Source organism: Falco punctatus (genome assembly GCF_963210335.1).
Source record: "Falco punctatus genome assembly, chromosome: 9".
Taxonomy (NCBI): Eukaryota; Metazoa; Chordata; class Aves; order Falconiformes; family Falconidae; genus Falco; species Falco punctatus.
In genome coordinates, this window is record NC_137589.1 from 32,982,272 (window position 1) to 33,005,683 (window position 23,412).

Sequence of the window (23,412 nt, forward strand, 5' to 3'; positions counted from 1 at the left end):
GTTTGTATCTGAACTCCAGTCTTGAAACAGTCTGTTACGAACCAGTATCGGCTGTTTTGGTGAAGGTCTTGCTCTCCGCCAGCAGCCACAGCTACGTTTACAGCACGGGAGTTAAAACTGACATCTCTTCGCTCTCCAGAACAAAATACCAGTTAAGTTTTAAAAGTTTTCTTCAGCGGTGGTGATTTGGCTTAGACACTCTGTGGGCACATTTATGTGTAGATGTGTTTTTAAAAACGCGTTTAAGATACATAAACTGTGATCAAAAATGGGAAAAAGTGAAAATGGGTGAAGGGTTTTCTTGTATTATTCTGCTGCTTTTAGTCAAACAGCAGTGCTGTTGCTGCCTTACATGTAGGGACCCCACATACCTTTTCTACCAGCTTTCCTGCAGGCTGACATACCAAACTGTTTGGACCTTACTGCAGTTAATCCTGATGCAAGCACATGCTTTCTCCTCTTGAAGGTTTGCAATGGCATGGAATATTGGTAGATAACCTGTATACCATTGTTTTCTCTATTTACAGGGAAATTTTTTTCTTACTATTCTTATTTCTACTTCTTTTGAGTGGATAAGGACTACATGGAGAAATCAATGGACAATAAACAAGAAACAGCATAGAAAGATAGGCAAAATACCTATGAGCCTGCATACTTTTTAACCTCCTCAGAGAGCTGCCTACCAAGATGAAGAGATTAATACTAAAATTTTCTAACAACGTTTTTGTTCTGTGCTATATATAGATGCGTATACATGTAAAATAGGTTACTCTAGCAAGTTGGTTATTCTATTTTTTCTGCTTATGTTGACGGAAAAATACCGGTTGTCAACTGGTACATGCAAATGTTGATTTGATTCTTAAAAGCCCCAGTTTATGCTGTCAGCTCACACTTAGGCTGTCCTGCTGAAAGAAAATGAAGTGAATGAGTCAGAACTGAGGCTTGTAACTTCACGCTTGAGTTTCAGAGAACCCTTGCAGGTCTAAGCTGAAAGATGTTTGCATCTAAACTGCTTGAGTTTGATGTGTATTTTCAAGATGATTGCAAGTATTTCTGGAGAAGTAATTTTATGGTGTTAGAAAAACCTTGACCTAATCATGCAACTAATGACTCTATCAAGAAAATCGGTATCTGTTCTGCAAGCTGCAGTACCGTGTAAGGCTGTGTAAAAGAGCTGTCTGGAGTGTTAGAAACGCTTGTTTTAGGATCAAGCTGAGCTGCCCTGCAAATTTTTACTGGTGAGTTGTGGGGAAATTCATATCAGTGCAAGGTAGTGGAGTGGCATTCAGAAGGTGGGTGAGATGGAAGCAGGGCAGCTGCGCACCGCCAGCTCAGGGCAATCAAGTCAGCAGCTGCCAGGCTTGGCTGTGCAGGGGGTGCTTTGGTTCATGGTGTAAATGCAAAACCATGTTTTCCCCTGCTTTACTTAGTGCAGTTCAGCTCACTGCAGTTTCGAAGAGAACAACCTCAGCTGGCAGCGGTGGAAGGGGAGTTTGCAGCCTGCTGCATACTGAGGTCAGGCTATTCACTTAGGTAGCTTAGGTGCTATTTTCTATGCAAACTTTCTGCAGGATGCTTGAAGTGCTGTTCCAGCACAAACAAGGTGGAACACTGGTGCTTGGCTGGGGAGGTGAGCTCACTGAAGGCAGAAGGATGCTTCTGCAAACAGGAAACAATGCTCACCTACGGCTGGGTGGGTTACCCAGGCAGCAGCCTTGCTGGCTGTGCAGGCACAGGCAGGTTGGCCAAGTCCAGAAGTGGTGCAGCTCTGTTGACAGGGTGACTGTTGACAGACAGCTTGAGCAGCCTTGAGATGCTGAGTTTCTCACTTTGGGACTTAGTACACCACTGTAAAAAGTCACTGCTGTTACTGTCTCATCTTACATCTGAAGTTTTGCTGTTTTAAAACAAACAAAACCCATGTGTGCCCAAAAAGCTGTTTAAATCCCAGAGCTGAAAATTTCTCTATGGAGCAATGCTGAGCATACAGCTGATTAACATCATTTTTCATTCATCTGACAGTACAGTTTTTTCTTTGTCAGCACTTTCTTGTCAGATATTACATCTGAAATTACTAGTGATCTTTCTGCTTGAAAAATATCTGCTTTGTGCCAGAGCTGAGTGCTGGTCATCTTTTTGAAAACGTGTCTCAAGCATTACTTTTACTTGGTCGTTTGCAGGCAGTTGCAGTGTAATGCCATATATCTATTACAGGCTGGTGAATTAAAGCAAAAAAAAAAACGGTTAGGTTTTCAGGAGCAGATTCCTGCTGCTGAATGAGTTGGGCCCTGCACAGTAGTGGTTTTACAGAAATCAGTGCTGTACAGTGAAAGCTTCAATAAATGTTATTCATTTAATGGCTAATATTTAAGGTAAATTGTCGTCCAGAAGAAGGTGATGCCCTTCATATGGGCTCATCGGGAATTATCATAAATGGAGGAAGGTTGTGTTGGCACATGTGGGATGGTTATCTAAGGACATAGAGATCCATGTTTTAAAGGTCTGTAGCAGTGAACAAAAGGTATTGAAATATTCATAAATATCCATGGAGGAATGTGCGTGAGTCATGTGCATGACACTGAAGGCTGCAGTCTGCTAGAAAACATTGTTGTGTACTGACACGTGGATAAATTGCATACTTTATTTTACGCTCTTCATCCCTATCCTCACCTCTGCTTTACAGCTCGTGCCAAACCTCTCTGTGTCCTACTTGCCTCAGCTTTTGCCTATTTTCTGCTTTTTCTAAAATTATTTTTAAGTAAAGCTGCTTGTTTGGTTTGACAGAATTGTTGATACAACAGTAAATCCTCATTTGTAGTGGCCTCAGCAGTGTATAATATACTACTGTTAACATCAGACAGCAAAACTAAGCTCAGAAGAATGAAAATAGCATGATCAGAAAGCAGAATTAAAAATATGATAAGAAACAAAAAAATCTTTGTCAAAAAATTGCCTGAAATACATCGCACTACCTTTTTTTCTGCTAGAAAAGTAACATTACTCATACAGGTTTTAAAAAAAAAAAAAAAAAAAGGTCTGAATATGACTAATAAGAGTTTACTGTGAACGTTTTTGCAGATCCTTTTTATAGTCCTTGTTGAATTAAAGAAAGAGTGATTTAATATAATACAGATAACCGTTCTTCTCAGTCTCCTCCCAAGCAAATACTTCCATGAATTTTGTGAATTCTGTCTTCCACATAGCCCCCGGGAGACTACAAATATGCAGTTTCCTTATATACATATTGTAAACAAGAGCGAAAGAGTATTTCAGCCTTGCAGAGTGTGTAATACCAGAGCTTTCTTGCAGGGAGCCTCTTTCAGGAATATTTGAGAAGTTATCAAATAACTTGGAATGACAGAATTTGAAAATAACTGTTAGTATAGTTTGTTGATGAACTTGGAAGCAGGTTGGTAGAACATAAGGGCTGGACCTTGGCTCCTTTCTTTATGCACTGTGAGCTGTTTGATCACCAAAATGCTTTTTATGTGAAAAACACTTATGTCTTCTATAGGGGATTGTATAAATCATGCACATCTGAATTTCATTCAGAACCACTTTGGTTGTAGTGAGAAATGCTCAGATTTAGGTACTGACCAACCTCAAGGATTCAAACCGGGCTGATGGGTGATGCTGAATCATCTGTTCCCTGTTTTTTCAGATTGCAATTTTCTGTGTATCCCCCTTGTTACCCAGCGGTACCGCAGCGCCGTAAACACTCAGTGCTGCACTTGAATTTTCACCGAGAGTTGTGCTCTGAGTGTGTAAGAAGCTGCTTACTGTGCAGTGCTCTGCAACGGGGGCTCTGGGCATCTCTGAATGAATGTCCTGAATTGGTGGAAGTATCTGAGCTTGACCTCCCTGCTGCACCTTAAAGGCAGGTTTCAGGGATTAGTAACTTAATGCTTGTGAAGCACTTGGATTTACAGTAATTATCTGCCCAGAGAAAATCTTGTCAGATAAATCATAATTGTCATCTCAAGAGAGTATGAGTAGCGTGCAAAAAAGACACAGGGCCACCTGCTGAGCCATGAGAAGAGGAAAAAATATTAAATTTATTTTCTAGTGAGAACTAGAGGCCAGTGTGTGCCAAATAAGGCATGGGGACAAGATGACTGTGGTATGCTTAAAGATTATTGTCTGTGCACAAGGTGGGCAAAGAAATGTCTTCTGCATGACTGACTTCCAGCAATCTGGGCCTGTGGCCACACTGGGGTTCCAGGCTGGGGACAGCGCTCGTTATTTTGTCACTAAGGTTGGCACCCCCATTGCCATTGGGACACATGGAGTCACGGTGATGATGGCCATCCTTGGAGCAGAATCAGGTTGAAGGGAGTGGGTTTCACAGTCAAAATGATAGACAAAAGATGAAAGTCCGGATGTTTTCTCCAACCACTTGCTGTTTTCCACAAATCCTTGTTTGCCTTTCTGGCAGTTACCTCCCATCTGTTTCCCATACAGGCTCCCAGTGCTGATGCACCTCCCATACCCCCACTCCTTTTCTCCCAGTCCTAGTTAGGTTCCTTTCCTCACTCGGTTCCCTGTTTCTTCTTTCCTATTCCCCATTCGCTCCTTTCCCCTGCTGCATAGATCTTTACCTACAGCAGCCACTAAACAGAAAAATCTGATTTTGCCTGTGTATCTTCAGGCTAGCAAGAGGCTGTTCAGCTGTTTGGCGGATGCTGCGCATGGGATGGTCTACGCAGAGAGATCAATGGAATAGATCGCCGTGTAGTCATCCCACATGAGTTTTTAGAGGCTTTACTTGTGGAAGTCTGGGATGTCTCGGGTATACACGACTCTGACAAAATTACACTAAGGAAGAGCATGGGTATCTGAAAACTTGGAAATTAAAGTGTAGTTATGGATGCTTGGCTGTCCAACTAAGAAGCCATGTCAAGCAGAGTCTTGAGAATGTTCTTGGGGAGTCTGGCAGCACTCTCTCTTTTAGAGTCAAACCCTGTTGATGAACAGACTACGTAATGAGACTGGTGGATTTTACCCAATTAAGTGGGTGTTTTGGAGGACTGAATTAAAATTCAGTGAAGAAATTACATTTGCCATACAGAACCATTTTCTTTTTTAATTGAGAGCGAGTGCTCTGCTAAGGAAGGCAAGCTGAAAGGAGCAATTACATACAGCAAATAGCCTGGAGTTATAATAGGAGTCAGCTGCATGGTAAAGACACCAAATGTCTTTCCAGAATGAACCAGCAAGAGCATTTGCAATACACCTCAGCTCATGTTGTGTGCAGCTTTGCGTACTGCTGGTTCAGAAAAAAGCTGGAAGATGCTGCCAAGAAATAATGAGAGAATTAGAAAATATAACCTACAAGCAAAGTGTGAAGGAACAGAATTTACTAGAAATGTCAGGACTGAAGTAGTCCTAGGATAGGCATTTGTTGTGGGCAGTGGTTCATCTGTCTGTCATCTGGAAGAAACAGGCTTTGTCCACAGTGCATAGTATATTAAATTTGATATGTGAAAACCTTTTTCATTATATATTCTGCAAGAGTTTACCTCTTGGGCATGCAGTCATTTTATACAGGAGAAAAGGGAAGGTTTTTTTCCCTTTGGGAGAAGGAAAGAAATAGAGAGGAGATGACATCCTGGCATTCCTTCTAGTTTTTGCATGTCTGTGATACTATTTGAGCATGGATGAGCTCCAGTTTTCCAGTTGTTTATAGTTTTATCAAATTTGAATGGACTTTCAGGGGGATTACAGAACTAAATAATATCCAGCACTAAAAGCAACACATCCTGATCAAATTTCAAGTACCTCTTCCAAAATATGGAGAACTCTTTAATTATTGATAAAAATGGTTTTTGTTATCATTTACAAAAATACATTTTATCTTCCCTTGTTCTGGGAAATAGTTAACCCTCTGTGATCAAATTCCTTCCTTCCGCCTCCCAAATTGCTAACACTTAGCATACAAAGTTTAGATCAGATGGTTAAAGTTTGGCAAAGTTATAAGCAGCTAAAAACAAGGTCTAAGGGGAAGTTTCATGTAACATTAATAACAGGCAAAGCTACAGCCCCACCTATAATAATTTTATTTCTATCAAAGCCAGGTTTCCTTGATGATTCTCAAATGTTTCTACAGGCTTTTAGAGAAGATCTGGAATGCCTTATTCAAGAACAAATGAAGAAGGGCAATAACCCCACTGGACTGCTTGCGTTACAGCAGATTGCTGAATACATTACAGCAAGCTCTTTTGCAGGTTTTTCCTCATCTTCACTCAGTAAGTGAATTAAACATATAATTGCACTTTTTCTCTTCCTTTTTTATTATCACCAGGGCTTAGCAATGCTAGGATCTCCTCTCACTTTGAATAAAAGTTCTGTCGGAGCTTGCTTCAGCTGTGAAGTGGTACAGATGGTAGCCTTAACTTTCTTTTTTAGGCTTCTTTCAGATTCTCTGATTTGTATAATGATACCCAAATTGTTTGGAGTTTTCACACTCAGTTATTCTAGAATTTGCTAATAAAAGTTTAACTGAGATGGGGAGCAAAATGCTGTGCCCTGTTGTTATTAACAGTTTAACATGAGCATAAACTGAGATGTGAAATACATAACCATTTAGATTGTTTATTTTTCTACTCTTGCATATAAAGTGTTATATAAAAAAAAAAAAAAAAAAAAAAAAGAAAAAAGGGGACAGAATAGCCTGACAAACTGAGTCATTACACAAACAGCTCCCACAGTTAAAAACAGCTTGTAGTATGCACTCTAGTTATAAAGATGTTGCTAGGATCTTTCAGTTAACGCCCAAGTTCTTCTTTCCAAGTCATGAAGCACTGAAACATTAAAGTCGATTTAAGTTCTGTGGGTGGACATCATATGGGAGCTTACAAGCCTGAAGTACAGTGGCAGCTGTCAGCATTCAGCGTCTTTTGAGAATTGGTCCCAAAATGGTGCTTCAGAGTTCATTTAACAAAAGATGTGGAAGAGAAGAACAGAAAGCTCAAATAATCTCATCTCTGTGTCTCTGGTTGGTTAGTGAGACTGTGGGTCCGGCTGTTGGCTGTGCTATGTTTGCCCAGGAATGAGAACAGGGCGACTGATCTCAAAGTACATACTTTTTTTTTGTTGAAAACCAAAATAACTATTACCTCTTCTGGTTGTGACTTTCCCTGTAAGCAAAGGCTTTCAAAGGGATGTCATGCCTTTGTGAAGGGGAGATGGGAATATTTGTGTCATCACAAATCAAAGAAAAATTGATCTTTGTGATTTCTCTGTTAAGAGATGATATCTTCTAAGGATTTGAGAACTCTTGCACTAATCCCAGTTTCTTCATTAAGACTAAATTCAAGTGCTAAGACTGAGACATCTCCTCAAATTAGTTATACCGATGTCAGAAGTCTAGCAGGAATGTGTTCTGTAATTTTCAAAGTAATGTGTGAAAATCCTTCATTAGTGGCCAATGTCTTATAGCAGAGTCCTGTATAGGATCGTGAGTCAAGGGAGAGCTCAAAATCTGAGTGGTACTTCAAAGGAAACCTTTATTTCACCTCTCTCATGTTTGAAAAAGAGATGAAGACCTAAATTTGGGGTATGGTTCCTACTGTCTTAAAGTAACAGAGGTTTCAGACCTTTGAAATCCCAGCAGTGCAGCCTAATAATTAGTCCCAGCCTAATAATTGCAGGTACTGCTATGCTAACAATTTAAATACGCTGCTTCAAGATTATGGCACAGCTAGAAGTTATCTAATTGTCTGACTGGCCATCATCTTTTTCTGTCTGTTTTTCAGGCCATGGGATGATTACACCCATCAACGATCTACCTGGGATAGATACTTCCTCATTTGTTAAAGGAGAAAAACTTACTCGTTGCAAGTTGGCCAGTTTATACAGATTGGCTGACTTGTTTGGGTGGGCACATTTGCCAAATGCCTATATCACAGTAAGTATTTTAGAGAAGAAATATTTTTATTTGGAACCTTGCCTGTTCATTCAAATTAATTTCCCCCTGAATAATATAAATTTAAAAATAGATCAGTAATCCATTTTCTTCCTCCTTTGCAGGTAAGAGTAAGCAAAGAACATGACCATATTCTAATCATTCCAAGAGGTCTGTCCTTTTCTGAAGCTTCAGCTTCTAATTTGGTATGTGATTCACCTGCTGTAATAACCAGGAAGGCTCAACCTGTTTTCTAAAAGACTTTTGTGGCTGCTAAAATGGACTTCTAAACTATAATCATGCTGCTGTTTCTGTTTTAATGTTTACCCACCAAATGAAAAGCTGATTAACTATTTAGATACTAGAATCCTTTGTCTTCGGCAGTTCTTTTGGGGTTTAGCTTTGCTTTCTGTTGCTTTGTCTTCAGCTTCAATGTGGAGCAGCAACGTTTTGTTTTCCTGTCTGATGAAGCTCATCAAATAGCCTCAGTGTAACAGCAACCTTTTATAACCTGACAATATGGTAATACATACAAAATGACTCTGTAGGAGTAGTGTTCGTAGAATCAGCTCTTACCTTTGTAAGTGGGGAAATAAAGTTGAATAATCTTCCCCAGGCCCAACAAAGGAGCTGGGTGAAGTTACAGATTGGCATTTAGGCAATGGTGGCTGCTAAATCATGCATCTTTTGATGCAGAACCTGCCATATGTTCTTTGTGTCAGTATGTATCTGTAAAGAAACTACCTCCAGTTGAAAAGGGGTAGCAGACTGAGACTGATAGCATTACACCAGCAATCACAGAACCAAAATAGAAACCTGAGAACAAGACCTGATATGACCCTGCTGTTGTTTTTTGTTGATCCTGAAATTATTATTTTAATGTTCCCATGAAACTGAAATTCCTCATGCATTTAATTTTCTTATTGGAAATTTCTCAGAGGCTGAATTTTCTTCATATTTAAAATGTAGGACATGTTAACAAAATTAATCTGTGAAAGTTAGAAAGAAGAAAAAGTCAGCTAGACCGAAAAGGAATGTATGTTGTGTCCGTGTCTTATCTTCACTTCTTCCATGGCTGGACTTCCAACAGCTATCAAGGGCTTGGACAGCACAATCGTTTATTGATGCACAGATTCACGGCTGCTCTCCTTTTTGTCATGCTCTGAGCCCTAAATATCTGGTGGGGAAATTTGGTACCAAGTATGAAAAGGAAGGTAGTTTGCAGGTAATGGCAGTTGTCACAAACTTTTTTAATATTGTCCCTTTGTTTGACTTTTCCAGGTCAAAGTAAACATCCTAGGAGATGTAGTTGACCAGGGAAGTACAACTCTAAGTATTGACAATGCAGGATTCAGTCCACATGTGGCCATCTACTCCACACGCCCTGATGTCAGATGTGTAATACACATACATACCCCTGCAACAGCAGCTGTAAGTCTTCTTTCTAGCATGAAGAGTAAAGCAAAACAGATTTACCTTATGAACATAGAGCACACTTCTGAATCTGAATTACTGCTTGTGGCAGTTTTAATTTTGTTTTTAAAATTGACTCTACTCTGGTAAAGAAAGGTGAGTGGTTATCAAATACCCAGAGAAAGAGAACTGGGCCACCACAGTGAAATGGATAGGAATAAACTGATGCTCAGGTACAATATTACTCAGGCTGGGGAGACTGTAAATTACATAGTTTACACAGGCTTCATGTAAAGCATCTTAGACCATCTAACATGCTGTATACATCATAATTTGCATTATGCAACTCCATTTTAATGGCTTAATTAGTAGTTATGTTCAATTTGGATTTTCCTCGCTATTAAAAAGTCACGGCTAACATGTAAGTTTAAAATTGTCTGTATAACAATGATCAAAATATAAGGAGACTTGAAAAACATAGTATGAGATAAATAGATACATTTATATTATTTTATATATAAATGCATATATATGCATTCCTTGACTACAGACAAAAAAAAACAAACTTCTTTTATACTAGCTTTTTGAAGTTATAAATGTGGGAAAGAAGGAAAAACCATTAAGAAGGCTTATGCTGAGCATTAAACATGGATAAAATTAACTTAGTTGGGATAATTTGTCTTTTCCTGTAATGAATCTGTCCCTAGGTTGGATAGCAGCAGCTCTGTCACCCCCTTGCAAATTACACTAGGGAAGAATTAAAGAAAGGTATTGTTTCTAAGCTTCCACTATGGAGAGTTTGTGTCTCTTCTAACAAAGATACAAATTATATCCTACTAAGGTTTGGGTGGTTAAGATGTGGGTTTTAAGAGTTTCACTTTTTTCCTAGTTATCAGTACTTCATTTTCTTGAAACAGGTTTCATCTATGAAGTGTGGCATCCTTCCCATATCACAGGAAGCTCTGATTCTGGGAGATGTTGCTTATTACAACTACCAGGGATCTCTTGATGAACAGGAAGAGAGAATTCAGCTTCAGAAAGTTCTTGGACCCAGTTGCAAGGTATTCAACCTCATTCACGCCCTTCATAAACAATTTTCATGTACTGCGCCAGTTTCTACCATTTAACATTAGTGTCTTCATTTACTAGGTATTAGTCTTGAGAAACCATGGTGTGGTAGCATTAGGAGAGACGCTGGAAGAAGCATTCCACTATATTTTCAATGTGCAACTGGCTTGTGAAACACAGGTGAGAGAGAATTTATCTCTATTTCATTTCAAACATTTATGCTGCAGAGTTATAGATTACATCCCAGATGGGAAGATCTCTCATAGTACAAAACGTCCGGGGTTGTGAAATCCAGTAATCGTATGCCAGGTCAAAGTCAGAGAAATTGGAATAACCAGGAAAATATAGAAGAAACAGCACAAATACTGTATCACTCTTCCTAGAATAAGTATTGGTGGTGTTACACTCTGAAGGATACAGGTTTTGTTCCATGCTGTGGGCAGGTGAGCTTCATGCAGAGAATCTGTTGGGTAATAGATTCGGTGGTACTCACTGCGTATGAAAGTGTGACTTAAGATCTCTCAACATCCAGCTCATTATCAAAGCTGAATGTTTTGACAAGAAAAGAAGCTTCTCCCTGTGGTAACAAGGCTTTGGAAAACCAAATAAACACAAGGTCTTTGGAGCAATGGTAGAGGGTATTGTATTTAAAAATAACTTGAGACCCAAAATCAGTTGTTTCCATTTTGTCTACCTACCTAGTTCGGTATCTAGATGTTATCTATAACCTGTGAAGAGAGACCACTGAAAGTGTCCTCACCTTCCATAACTCTTTAAGCCCATCCCCAGAAACTTCACTTTGCTCTTTCTTGTTCTCCAGTGATCCCTTCCTCCCAAGCAGGCATTTGGAGGTGCAAATGGCAGTCTCCCACTCCTTTCCTCCGTTGCCCTGCTGTTTGAGTTTGATCACTCTCTTGTTTTGAAATGGATATAAAAATGAAAAATTTTAGTCTTGTGATGCAGAAAGACCTTTCTAAGGTACTCTGAAAGTTAGTATTTGAGTCTACTTGTGAAGTGCAATTGTTAGCAGGTACTGTCATCCTTTCCATAAGAATCACTTGCTATATATTTTAATACATTTTTGCACAGTAGAAAGCTAGCCTGAGGAATAACTGCAGCTGGTGTTTAAGTATGTTTCTCCTGTGAATTCAGAAAAGGAAAGGATCCAAAAGCTTTTCCACAAACAAAATATGCTCATTGATGTCTCTAGGTTCATGCATTAGCTGGAGCAGGTGGGATAGACAATCTCCTACTACTGGACCTGCAGAAGTTCAAGCCTTCCACACACGCTGTGGCAGCAACTGGAGGAGGTGGAGTTAATATGGCTTCACAACAAAAATGGAAAGTTGGGGAGCAAGAATTTGAAGCGCTCATGAGGATGCTGGACAACCTGGTGAGAGCATGTTGATGGTGTTGACCATGTAGTCTCTGTAAACTTTTGAGTGTAGGATTAGCTTCTGCAAAGCAAATTATTTTTTGTGGTTTCTTTGTGAGTTTGCAAATTAAGGTGGAATAATTTTTATTGTATATGAAGTTGCTTCTGCTTGGTTTGGTTTTTATTAAGTCACTGTATCTGACAGTAGTATTCTGTCTTGGTAAGAATTTATGTCTTGAACTTAAATTTTGTCTGACCCATCTCACAAACATATTTGCTCTTTATAGTAACTTAATAGTAAAAACATATTTAAATCGCCACCTAGTAAATAGACATGGCAGATTCCCTCTATATTTTGTTATTAACTCTAATATTAGGAGATAAGATTATAGTTTATTATTTGTTTGAAATGCCTGTTTCTCTGCATAATGAATTCTGCAACAGCCTTCAGTACAAATAGAGTGAGGAGTGGGGGATTGTTGTGAACTAGGCTGTGCCGTTGCCCAAGACAGATAAATGTCATCATGAACCCTACCTAGGTCATAACCTGGGCAGGGAGTCATTTGGTGTTCACACACTGAAGGAAGGTGGCAGGAGGGTGAAGGGTGAGTGAGGTCCTGTCCAGCTGCTACCGTCCTGTATTTTAAATGGGTCTCTTGACGGTTAACAGTAGGAATGAATGATGGACAGCAACACTAGCCCATTCTCTGAAGAGCTCAGTGGACCTGTTCAATGCGTATAGGGCAGCACAAAACTCCCATGACTTCTTTGGATACCTTTTCCTGATTTTATCTATTACTTTTATTTGAAAAAACTTTTTTTTTTCCCCCTCCTCCATAGGGATACAGAACTGGCTATGCCTATAGGCAACCATTAGTCAGAGAAAAACCCAGACATAAGAGTGACGTTGAGATCCCAGCCACTGTGACTGCCTTTTCCTTTGAAGATGATACAGTCCCGCTTTCCCCCCTGAAATTCCTGGCGCAGAGGCAACAGAGGGAAAAGACAAGATGGCTGAACTCGCCAAACACATACTTGAAAGTTAATGTGCCTGAGGAGTCCTGGAACGGGGAAACCAGTCCCAGGACTAAGATTACGGTAGGTAGATATTTTAGGCAGTTACTTAGTTTTTGCACTACTTGAAAGTAAATTACGCACAGTTTATATGAGGAAATCTTTAACAAGAATAGCAAGTAAGTTTATCAACGAAATAAAAGCAGACAAAGAGACTCTGGGGAGACCAAATGCCCTTAGTCCTAAGGGCCCCCTCTGGGAAAGGGGAGTGGGGGTTAACTGTTTGGAAGAGTAAGTGTTTGTGACAAAATTGAACAATGATTTCCCTTTTGTTACTAGCTCTTCTGATTCCTGAAGTGGAAAAGTTTTTCTATTACATCTTTTTGTGCTATTAATTATCCACCATAGTGAGGTTTTTAATCACCCAGTGGTTGTTCTCTTCTCTAGATGGGGGAGGCACAATCTCTAATTCATCTCTAACTGCCCCTTTACTGTTTGTGAGCCTACTGAAAACAGACTTTGAAGGGTCTGTTCATACTACTAGTTACAATGATGACCGAGATTTCTCCTCCTTCAGCTCACCAAGAAGCTTCCACTGTGTTTCCAGTCTGAGGAGTGTAGCTCTTGTGGGATTAAGGAGCAGAGAAGCATGTTATTTGCCATCAGGCTACTCCCAGTTGCATAGTACAACTGTAAAAGCATCAGCTCCTCCTGCTGGCAGGCTAGCGAGTTTTGAAACTTACATTTGGGAGAAACACCCTCAGTAAATGATTTAAAGAAAAAAAACCTATAGACAAAATGTGTGGTTAGCAGCGGTGGAAGTTGGTTGCTTTGGTTGGTGAACAAAGTATCTGGAGCTGGTGGATGTATCTGCGAGTTACTAGGACGGGCGATCCTTTCTAAATATAACTTCATTAGTACACAGTACTGCATTCCTCAGGAATGTATTTCAGTGTTTACAAAAAAGTAGTCTTGGTGATACATGTTCAAGGCAACTTAAATCCTCTTGGGCAAACACTCAAACCTGTAAGAAGTTAGATTATTTTGTGGGTGTCATGTGGAATTGACAATAAAGTCAGAAAGTCCTTTCCTTATATCTCTTCTTTAACAGTAGGACAACACTGAGAATTGTTCCTCTCCATCATGCTGGAATTTTTAGCTTTTTGTTTTTTGTTTTTTTTCCCTTTAAGTGGATGAAAGCTGATGACTCCTCCAAGACTAGTGGAGGAACGCCAATCAAAATTGAAGATCCAAACCAATTTGTTCCTCTAAATACAAACCCAAGTGAAGTATTGGAAAAGAGAAATAAGGTAAAAGTGTAATGAAATTAAAATTGTAACATTTCCAAATAAAATTGTATGTTCAAGTAATGATTCAATACAGCAGTAACATAACATTTTAAAATGTTCTGATTTTGCTGAGAAGTTTTTTACATTGTATGTGATTTTTCACTAAACCCCATGTATTTAAATGTATGATACATGTGAAATCTGTAGATACATACACTATATATATACATTTTGAATGCAGTAGTTTGATGAAGGATGAGTATTAACTGTGGAAATGATAGATTAGAAGTGGTAGTTTCTGCAATTTAGCATTATTTTTAGTGGATAATTAGGTGTCAAGATGAACTGAATTGCTGTGTGTCATCTACAGCATGAGTCGATCTCGGGCTGTAATCTCACTCTGTTCCATATTAATTTGCCTAGCCCTTATTAAGCTGGAGTTTCTATGGTCCAATCCACTTCCTAGTGGCAGTAAAAAAACCGAGAGATTATTGTTGGACCTCTCTGTAAACACAAATATCTCACTGCTTTTCCCTTCCAGCACATAAGACGCTGACTATCAGACTGACCAAATACTCCACCCGAGGTATAACTGTATTAACAGATATTCAGGACGCTTTCCGTTTGATTACTTTTTTTTCTTTTTCTTTCTTGGAAAGCATTGTATCAGCATCCGTGGGGACTGAACTGGAGTTAGAAAGGAGCAACTCCCTTCCTTAGAACTGGAAAGGCTCCTTCTAATCATTTAAAGATTAGTAATACAAGTCCCAGACAATGATCCATGCATGTTGCTGTCTTATTAGACAGTTTATTCTTATTTTTCTGCTGTATAAATTTTTTTATACGATCTTTATTTGTATTTATATCTGATCAGTCAATCTCTTTTGCACTGACAATGTGAAGCTAGGATTGTTGGTTTGTGGAAAATAGTGAGCTATTCACGGAAAGAAAAACTTTACCAACCTTTGTGACCACAGAGAATCTCTCCACTAGCTTAACATGTGTCATTGGATATTGGGTGAAATTTCTTCACGGAAAGGGTGGTCAAGCATTGGAACAGGCTGTCCAGGGGGTTGGTGGAATCACCATCCCTGGAGGTGTTCAAAACATGCGTAGACGTGGTGCTCAGAGGCATGGTTTAGTGATGGACTTGGGAGTCCTGGGTTCACAGTTGAATTAGATGATCTCAAAGGTCTTTTCCAGCCTAAATGATTCTATGATTTATGGGCTGGAGAGGACCGGTTCAGAGACATACTGTTCCTTGAAACTTATTTCTAAATAGTGGCTTGCATGAAGGTCAGGGGCTGGGAGGAGGGTGGATATTTGGGAGTACTCAGAGGGCTGAACAGCATATGCAGTGTATTCAGAGGTAGAAAGAGAGTTCTTAATTTTCAGGTGCGGCAGCATACAGCTTGATCCTCCAGCCATTCACTACTGCCTGTGCTACCGGCTTTGCAAAGCTGATGGGCACAGGATCTGTTAAAGATAAATACCTGATTCTAATCTGGTTTATCTTCTCTATATAGATAAGGGAGCAAAACCGATATGACCTAAAGACAGCAGGACCACAGTCTCAGCTGCTCGCTGGGATTGTTGTGGATAAAAAGCCGAGCCCAGTGAGTAGAACATAATTAATTGATGTACATATTTGGGTTATTTGGCTGTCTGTATTTCAAACATCAGTTTGGGCCATTTTCTTTTTAAATGCTTTGTTAGAACTGATTATGTTAATGCCAGATTTTGGACATGTGATACATTTTATTCACGTTTCGTTTCAGAGGTTTAAAATGTTAGTTTTAAATGGAGATATGCATGGTAAGTTTGCCTGCCATTCGTATTAATGGAGTAGGACCCCTGTCTAAGATCACTGAAGCTAGAGAGGATGAACTTTGCAGTGCATGGTGCCAAAAATAATCTTTTCATCAATGTGTGGAGCCACTACTAAAGGAAACCATTGAGGCCCAGAAATAACGGACTTTAAGAGGTGGGATGTGACCATGTAGAAGGCAACTTTCATTAGAAACAAGATTCTTCTTGGGAGAGAGGGAGGGAGGGTTTCCTGTTTCTTACCTGTCCACACTAATCTTTTCTTGAATAGAATATACTTACTTCCAAACAATACAGATATTCCTAATAACTTTATCTAACAAACTGTGATGAATTGTAATTGGAATTCTGTAGTTCTAAGAGTTTCCAACCATCCATGGGATAGTACACATATTTCCTCATTTTGGTTTCCAGTATTCTTTTGAGATAACACTGAATTTGCTTATTTATTTCAGGCAAAAAGGGTATTTTCCAAACACGTTTTCTTTCAACATGAGAGTTATTTTAATTTTGTTGTTGTAAGATCCATCCCTTCTATGGCTCTTCCAGTTAGATTCCTAAACTGGAGCGTGAGCACAGTCACTTTCCTACAAAAAGAAATTCCTAGAACTTGGGGCATTTGCAGAAAACTTAGGAAACCTTATTTTTGAATCCTGTTGTTAAAGGACTTTCACTTCTCTGAGAAGTGTATTAGTCCCTGAAGTGTAAGCTCTTGAGACAGGTCTGTATTCTGAAGCTGCCCCTTGATACAAAAAAACCCTCTCAAATAATGATTGTGCTGCTGCAAAAGGATGGTGATTTACAGCTCAGTAGTCAGTATTCATCACTATGTGAATGCCTCTAAATGGGGTAATTCTCCTCTGAATGCATCTGTGGTTTTCTGTGTTCCCTGCCAACCTGGTGTCACCAAACTTTGGACATTAAACATGTATGTCTCGCTTGCTGCTTTTTCTTTTTTTTTTTTTAACTGTTAAATGTTGTGGTTTTCTCTTTTCCAGCCAATGCAATTTGAAGATGATGAGCACGCGCCACCGGCACCACCAAACCCGTTCAGCCATCTCACAGAAAAGGAACTGGAAGAGTACAAGAGAACAATTGAGCGCAAGCAGCAAGGGTTGGAAGGTCAGTGTTGCATTTTTAAATGTTGGGGGTTACACTTTAATAATGATCTCACTTTTAGTTTGAAAACATGTACTGTTAAAAACGTATATATGTTAATTATTAGCATGTACTGTTGGCAACTACTTTAGAACTAATCATTCTTTGAGAGAGTAGAATATTTGGTTTGTTTTTGTTTGTTTTTTGGAGGGTTTTTTTTACCCTGGTTTGTGCTAAAATTAAAGCAATGGAAGGTTTGCACAGAAATGGGGTTGACAAAAACTCACTTTACTATAATGACTTTTTGTCAGAATCCTAGAATAACTTGTTGTGTTGGAAGAGCCCATGAAGGTCATCTTAGTCCAACCTCCTCTTCAAAGCTGATATCAAAGTTTGCTCAGGTCTGTGCCCAGCTGAGCAAAAGTTTACAGAGATGTTTGTTGTTGGCCTCTTTAATTTTCTTCTATACTCCCAATGTGCAAGACTCATGTATTTTTACATCTTCTTCCAATACTGCTGTTCCACAGGGAATTACTAATTCAGGGTTGATTTTTTTAGTATTTTTTTCACCAATAACACTTATTGTACATTCTTCCTCACTAATGTGTAATAGAACAATTTTGCTATATATCACATCCAGGGCATAGCGTAATAGCTTACCATAACAGCAAACTGTGAGATCCACGGCTAGATACCACCATGGGGCATGCTACTTGGAATGCAACCCTGCCACCCTTTTTAATGCTTGCTATTAAAGAACTAATATATAATGACTGTTAGCAGATAAAATGTGTAAATACCTAATTCTATAGAGTTTACTGTGTATTGTGATTTCCTGATGTCAGCATGAGCAACGCAATGCTAGCAGAGCTGTAAATCTTGTAGCACTAGCACTGACATTCTTGCTTGATTTTTTACTTGTGCATGGCTACTAATTCAAATCTTGTCCTGCAGATGCTGAACAGGAATTATTCTCAGATGACGGTTCATCTGTGTCACAAATTCAGTCACAAACTCAATCCCCGCAAAATGTCCCAGAAAAATTAGAAGGTATTCCATGCAATTTCTGTACAATGCCAATGACTCTGATAATCTGAGTCATCCAGTCTTCTGCTGCATTCTTACACTTGCATGAAGTCATCTGAGCCAAAAAGAGCCCTCTTTTACCAGGTCTGGGTGGGAATCTGTCCAGAACACTGGTTTCCCATTTTTTTCTAATACCTGATTCTCACAAAGAACAACACAGGGCATACTGAAATTTAGATATTAATAAGGTGGAGGAAATAGATAGTGTATTTTTATTTTACTGGAAGTGTTTAAGACTTTTCCAGCAAAGTCTGAGAAGTCATTTTGAAAGGCTAGTTCTCCAAAGACTTCTGTATGGAATAGCTGCATTTTCACAAATTAGTCTCTTGCAGTAAAGCGTAATTCTGAATGTGCTTGAGACTGTACATGTGTATGCTCTGTAGACTGTGTTTGTATATACTGTGTACAGCTTGAGCTGTATATGTACCTGGAAGAGCTTCTTCAGCCCGTTTTCCTTTAATAACATTTGCACAGTATTGTCTGCTTGCAAAAGTAAGAGCGTAGATGAAGAGGGGGGGAAAAAAACACATCTAAGCACTTCAGGATTCATTCTTTGGTTCACAGTCCAAACCCGCAGACTGTTTCGGTGCTTTTTTTTTTTTGCATGATAGCATATATAAATAATCTCAAAGTGGTCTGTTCTTTCAGAAAATCATGAAGATCTCTACACCCAGAATGCCAACCTAATATCTGTGGAGTTGCCAGTTGTGGTGGTGAATGGCAAGGAAGATGCACATGACGTGGAAGAAGATCTCACCAAGAGGGTCAGTCAGTTAACCACTAGTACTGTGGAGAGCGTAGAGATTACAATTAAAAGCTCTGAAAAGATAGAAGAGACCCTGTCTCCTGAAGGGTCACCTTCCAAATCCCCATCAAAGAAGAAGAAGAAATTCCGCACCCCATCCTTCCTGAAAAAGAGCAAAAAGAAGGAGAAAGTAGAAGCATAAGTGCAGTTCTGTTATGAGGAGACATTGCACATTTTAAATGTTTAAGTTGACCATTAACAGCGTAGTGTTAGGGGTGTGCGGTAACTGGACTTTTAGCCTAAACAAAAAGGAACTGGAAGAGGTTTTGCTTTAAAAAAACCCAACCAAATGAACAAAAAAAAAAAAAAAAGCTTTCATGTTTAATTGAAAATTAATTCACCTCTCACTTAACTGTGTCCAAAATTGCTGTGAGGGTTGGAAACATTCATTAGTTTCTTGTAGAACTACACTGGCAGGTGCTCAATTGCCATCATCGCAAGCAAGATCAAATACCACCACAGTATGCAGCAGCAAGTTCTGCTTGCAGTATTTTGCAGACCTTAAAATTTTCAGTACAGTTAAAGTCTTTATTAAAGTTACTGTTGAGTAATCATATGACTTTTTAAAACTGCTGTCTCATTTGGTAACCAGATCATACATTTTTGTATTGCGATTTCGACCATATATTTTATGTTTCCACACCCCTGTTTGAGTGGGTATATATTAACAGCACACCTTTAAATCTTTTTTAAGATTAGATCATATAGAAATATTATACACTGGCACATAATATTAGGGGGAAAACTGTGTAAGAGAAAGTTTATTTGGAATTATACAAAATGTTTAAAGAATTCCATTCTTCAATAACTTTTTTGCCAAATATTTCATTTTAGTGAAATATAATTTTTGAAGACTTCTTTTTTTATTCTATCAGTTGGGGAGGGAAAACCCTTATTTTTCAAGAAGGGGGATTTTATACACTTAACATTGATAATTTAGTTTAACTGGCAAAACAAAAAGATGATTTTATATGTTCAAATGTTTGTATACCATTCAGTATAAAGGTATTATAAGCATGTGAACCAAGCATTTAATAGTAGAGTGTATTTAAGAATGCTTGGTTTAGAGTATACTTAAATATAATTCAGGAATCCAGGGACTTAGAAATCAAAGGATAAAAGCATATAAAATTGAACTGGATTCATGTTTAAAAATTACTTGTGGGTTATGTTTTTTTTCTCTCATGGTATTGCTAATGAATGAAGAAAAATAATCTCTTAACATAACCAAATGAAGGAAACAAAACTGTTAAAAGGGAAAGTGAAATAGTAAGAAAACAGGAGGAGACAAAGAAAGTAAAAGTTTGGTGATTATTTTTTTTACATATATGATATGGATTGTGGGATATTTTTATTAAATCAGCAAAGTGACATTTCCATATTAGACATTTTAAATAATTTGTATGGATTCATACAGAGTGCAACACTTTGGGTTTTTCTTCACTTTCATTTGAATTGTAAAAGGGTCTCGTGAATCTGTGTTGTCCTTTGGATGAACCCAGAGCAAATCAGAGCCTAGTGCCATGGGTAAGGTTGGTACTGTCACTTACTCATTTTTACTGATATTGTCATTTTAGTACTTTTACTGTATTGTAAATACAAACTAAACATAGAAATTAACATAGGGTTTTCTTCGCTGTGTCAAATTGTCTGTAAATCAGTCATCGCGATAGGAAGTACATTTTAAAGATCCATGTGATTCCCAAATTGCCGGTTGAAATATTATCAATATATAATTGTTAAATATGGCTGGAGAGTGGTTTGGCATGCAAAAATGTTGATTATAGCATGTTTGGGGGCTGGTTAGCTTTGACTGTGTAAGTGTGATAATGCAATGTTGGAATGGATCCTGGAAACAATTTTCTAGCTATCACTAAATACTGGAATCAGTGTTTTTAATCATAGTGGAAACTTTCAGTTGCTTACTTTGTTTTTTGTGTTCTACATTGTTTGTGTTGTATTACAACATATGTAGAAACAGTAACCTGTGAACTACGCTTTTCATAACTTTTTTAAAAATATATCTAAATGAATGCAATGTGCATAAATATTTTTTAAAATGCAACCGTGAACTATTTGCACCTTTTGCTAATGCCTCTATTTACTTGCTTTGGCATAAAGAATGAGCCAGCCAACTCTTGTGTCCTGTGGAAAATATATAAATGTTATCTGCAATTGCTCATAGATGTAATGCTAATTAATGTTAAATCACAAATAAACAGTATTTTAAATAGATGGATTTTGTATAGCGGCCTTTTGTTTGTATACAGTGCTCTTACATCTCTCACTTTTAGAAAAGATGCTTTGATTATGCACATTGCTTCTCAAGAATTTATTCTGAAGATGGCTTCTTGCCTGTGCTTGTTCTGAAAGCTGTGCAAGAAAAGTCTGATCTTATTAGAGAACAGTTGTTTTCTTTGTCGTAGATCCTAGAGATGAGAAAGGACAGGCCCATGGTAAAAACCAGCATTGTCAGGCAGTTTTTTTGAGCCCTCGTTGAGTTCGTGCTACAGCTTTCCTCTCCCGAGGCATGCTTTCCCATCTTCCCGGTCTGTATCTTCTGCTCTGCAGCGTGGCGTTGTGTATGACGGCCTGAGACAGAGGACGCGGGTGGTTTAAGTGCTGTGTAAGTACAGAGCAGGGAAATAACTTGTGGAAATTACCATTTTTTTGTTGGTTGTTGGTTTATTAATGAAAACAAAGGGATTTTTTGTAGGGCAGGCTTTTAATGCAAAGTTATTTGAAAACATCAGTGTCATGCCCTGCCAGCATATGGTATACCTCAGAGTCTCTAAGGCTGCAGAAGTTGTAGTGTTATGTTTTCATAGCTGTATGAACTCCGTGAAATGTCTTTAAGGACTTTGACAAATGTTTGTTTTCATTGTCCTTCCACAAATCAGCGCTTTGTTTCTGTTTATAAGAAAGTCAAAATCCAGCCCTCTAGGTCTGGTGACAGTTTCATGAACTCGGTCCCCATGTGGGAGGATAATTTTGATTTAACATTTTAAATAAATCTTCACCAAGTTTCAAGAAACTCTCTCTACTATTGTTTGTCTCCCAGAGCATCTACAGTCTGCTTAGTGCTGCACTAACGTGAAAGTAGATACTGTATCAACACGGAGGAGCTTACACTCTGAAGCTAAGTACGTCTGTAGTTTTCTTCTTCAAATTCTCTTTATTCCCAAGAGTCTACGAACCGCAACAGACCCTTCATTTCCACTTACGTCTTACTCTTTCACTTACAGTGTTACAAGAAGGATCTGAGATTCTGCAAGCCAAAGCATGGAAATAAAGTAGATTTTCACAACAGGCGTAACGTATGTTAAGGCTTAAGTCTTGGGAAGTAGGAGGCCTTGGAAGGACAAGCTTCAGAACGGATCGTTGACCTGATAGGAAGTAATTATTACCATTAGGATGCTTAACCCAAGAAAGGGTAGTACAGATAAGCAGCAGCGGTGTATGCTATGAGGAATTACACACAAGCTACCGCCCAAGACCCTTATAAAGCAAAACAAAGGATTTATGAAGTTGTGCATCTTTCTACCCTGCTTTTGTCTATGTGTGGCCATACTGAAATCTGTGTTGTGGTCCGAGTAGTCACCTCTCCACTGCTTTTACAGACTCTCGCCTGTTCTGTAGGTGAGTGTTACACAGCAAACCAGATGTTGCTTGATTTGCAGAAATTGCAGAGAGAGGTATACTTTATTTAGATCAGACTTGAGATGCTACAAGGAGACAGAATGATGTGCTGGAGGCTGTAATAGGCCATTTTGACCAGTATTTTCCTGCCTTGCCAATTGAGCTATTGTACGCTGTTGAGCACATCGCACACATTGCTGTTTTCTCTGCTGCTCAGTAGATGAGGGTTTTCTATTTTCCGGATGTCCACTTTGCAAAACTGTTTTCAGTTTTACCCTGTGGAAACTTCTCACATGTACTGTTGAGTAGCCAAGGACAGGGAGAAAGGGCCACTGTGTCCCAGGCTGGGCACATGGGTCTGATGGAAACTTCTGAAGTGAGTGCTGATGTTCCTCCTCTCCCTTCCCGCAAACTAGTGAGGAAATGCATCCCCGCACCCACAGGGTTGCTGTGTGGGTTGGTGTTTATTCTTTCAGGGATCCAGTATGTTAAATGAGGTGAAGGACTCATTGAAAAACACTAATTAGAAGCTGCCTGGCAGCGTGCATGCAGGCGCCTGGAGCGCAGCCTGTCTCTGGGCATTGCCGTGCGTATGGCCCAAATGGCGCGAGCAGCCCAGCGAGGACGGCTGGGAGGGCGCTGGCTGGAGGCGGGTGCTTCTGACATTTTAGCTGTATATATGCTTTTACAGAGCCTGTATAAACTCCCGTGTTTAGAGACTTGCAGACTGGCCAAACTTGCACAGGCTCTTAGAGGCATAGTGGAAAGCCCACCCCTGATGCAAAGATTGCTCAGCCCTTTGCCACAATTTCTAATCTCAGTTGCGAAGCCAGCAGCGGTTTAGGTTTCTGAGAGGAAAGATTGCCAGAATGTCACGGGGAGAAACTTGTCTTTT

The 23,412-nt window shown here is 39.1% G+C and overlaps 1 protein-coding gene across 3 annotated transcripts; it reads left to right on the forward strand.

The window, feature by feature from the left end:
- On the forward strand, positions 1 to 21,113 carry ADD3 (adducin 3). Of its 3 annotated transcripts, none has more exons than XM_080402523.1 (14): positions 1 to 151; positions 6,107 to 6,245; positions 7,755 to 7,906; positions 8,029 to 8,109; positions 9,185 to 9,334; positions 10,234 to 10,377; positions 10,466 to 10,564; positions 11,595 to 11,777; positions 12,600 to 12,857; positions 13,964 to 14,083; positions 15,589 to 15,678; positions 16,888 to 17,011; positions 17,942 to 18,037; positions 18,722 to 21,113. In XM_080402523.1, exons 2-14 carry the CDS (start codon positions 6,146 to 6,148, stop codon positions 19,018 to 19,020), a joined length of 1,896 nt encoding a protein of 631 aa, XP_080258649.1. In that variant the 5' UTR covers positions 1 to 151; positions 6,107 to 6,145; the 3' UTR covers positions 19,021 to 21,113. The 3 variants fall into 3 exon arrangements, with proteins under 3 accessions (XP_080258649.1, XP_080258651.1, XP_080258650.1); XM_080402524.1 differs by having other exon boundaries at positions 7 to 149; positions 6,104 to 6,245; XM_080402525.1 differs by lacking the exon at positions 17,942 to 18,037.
- The last annotated feature ends 2,299 nt before the right edge of the window (positions 21,114 to 23,412 follow it).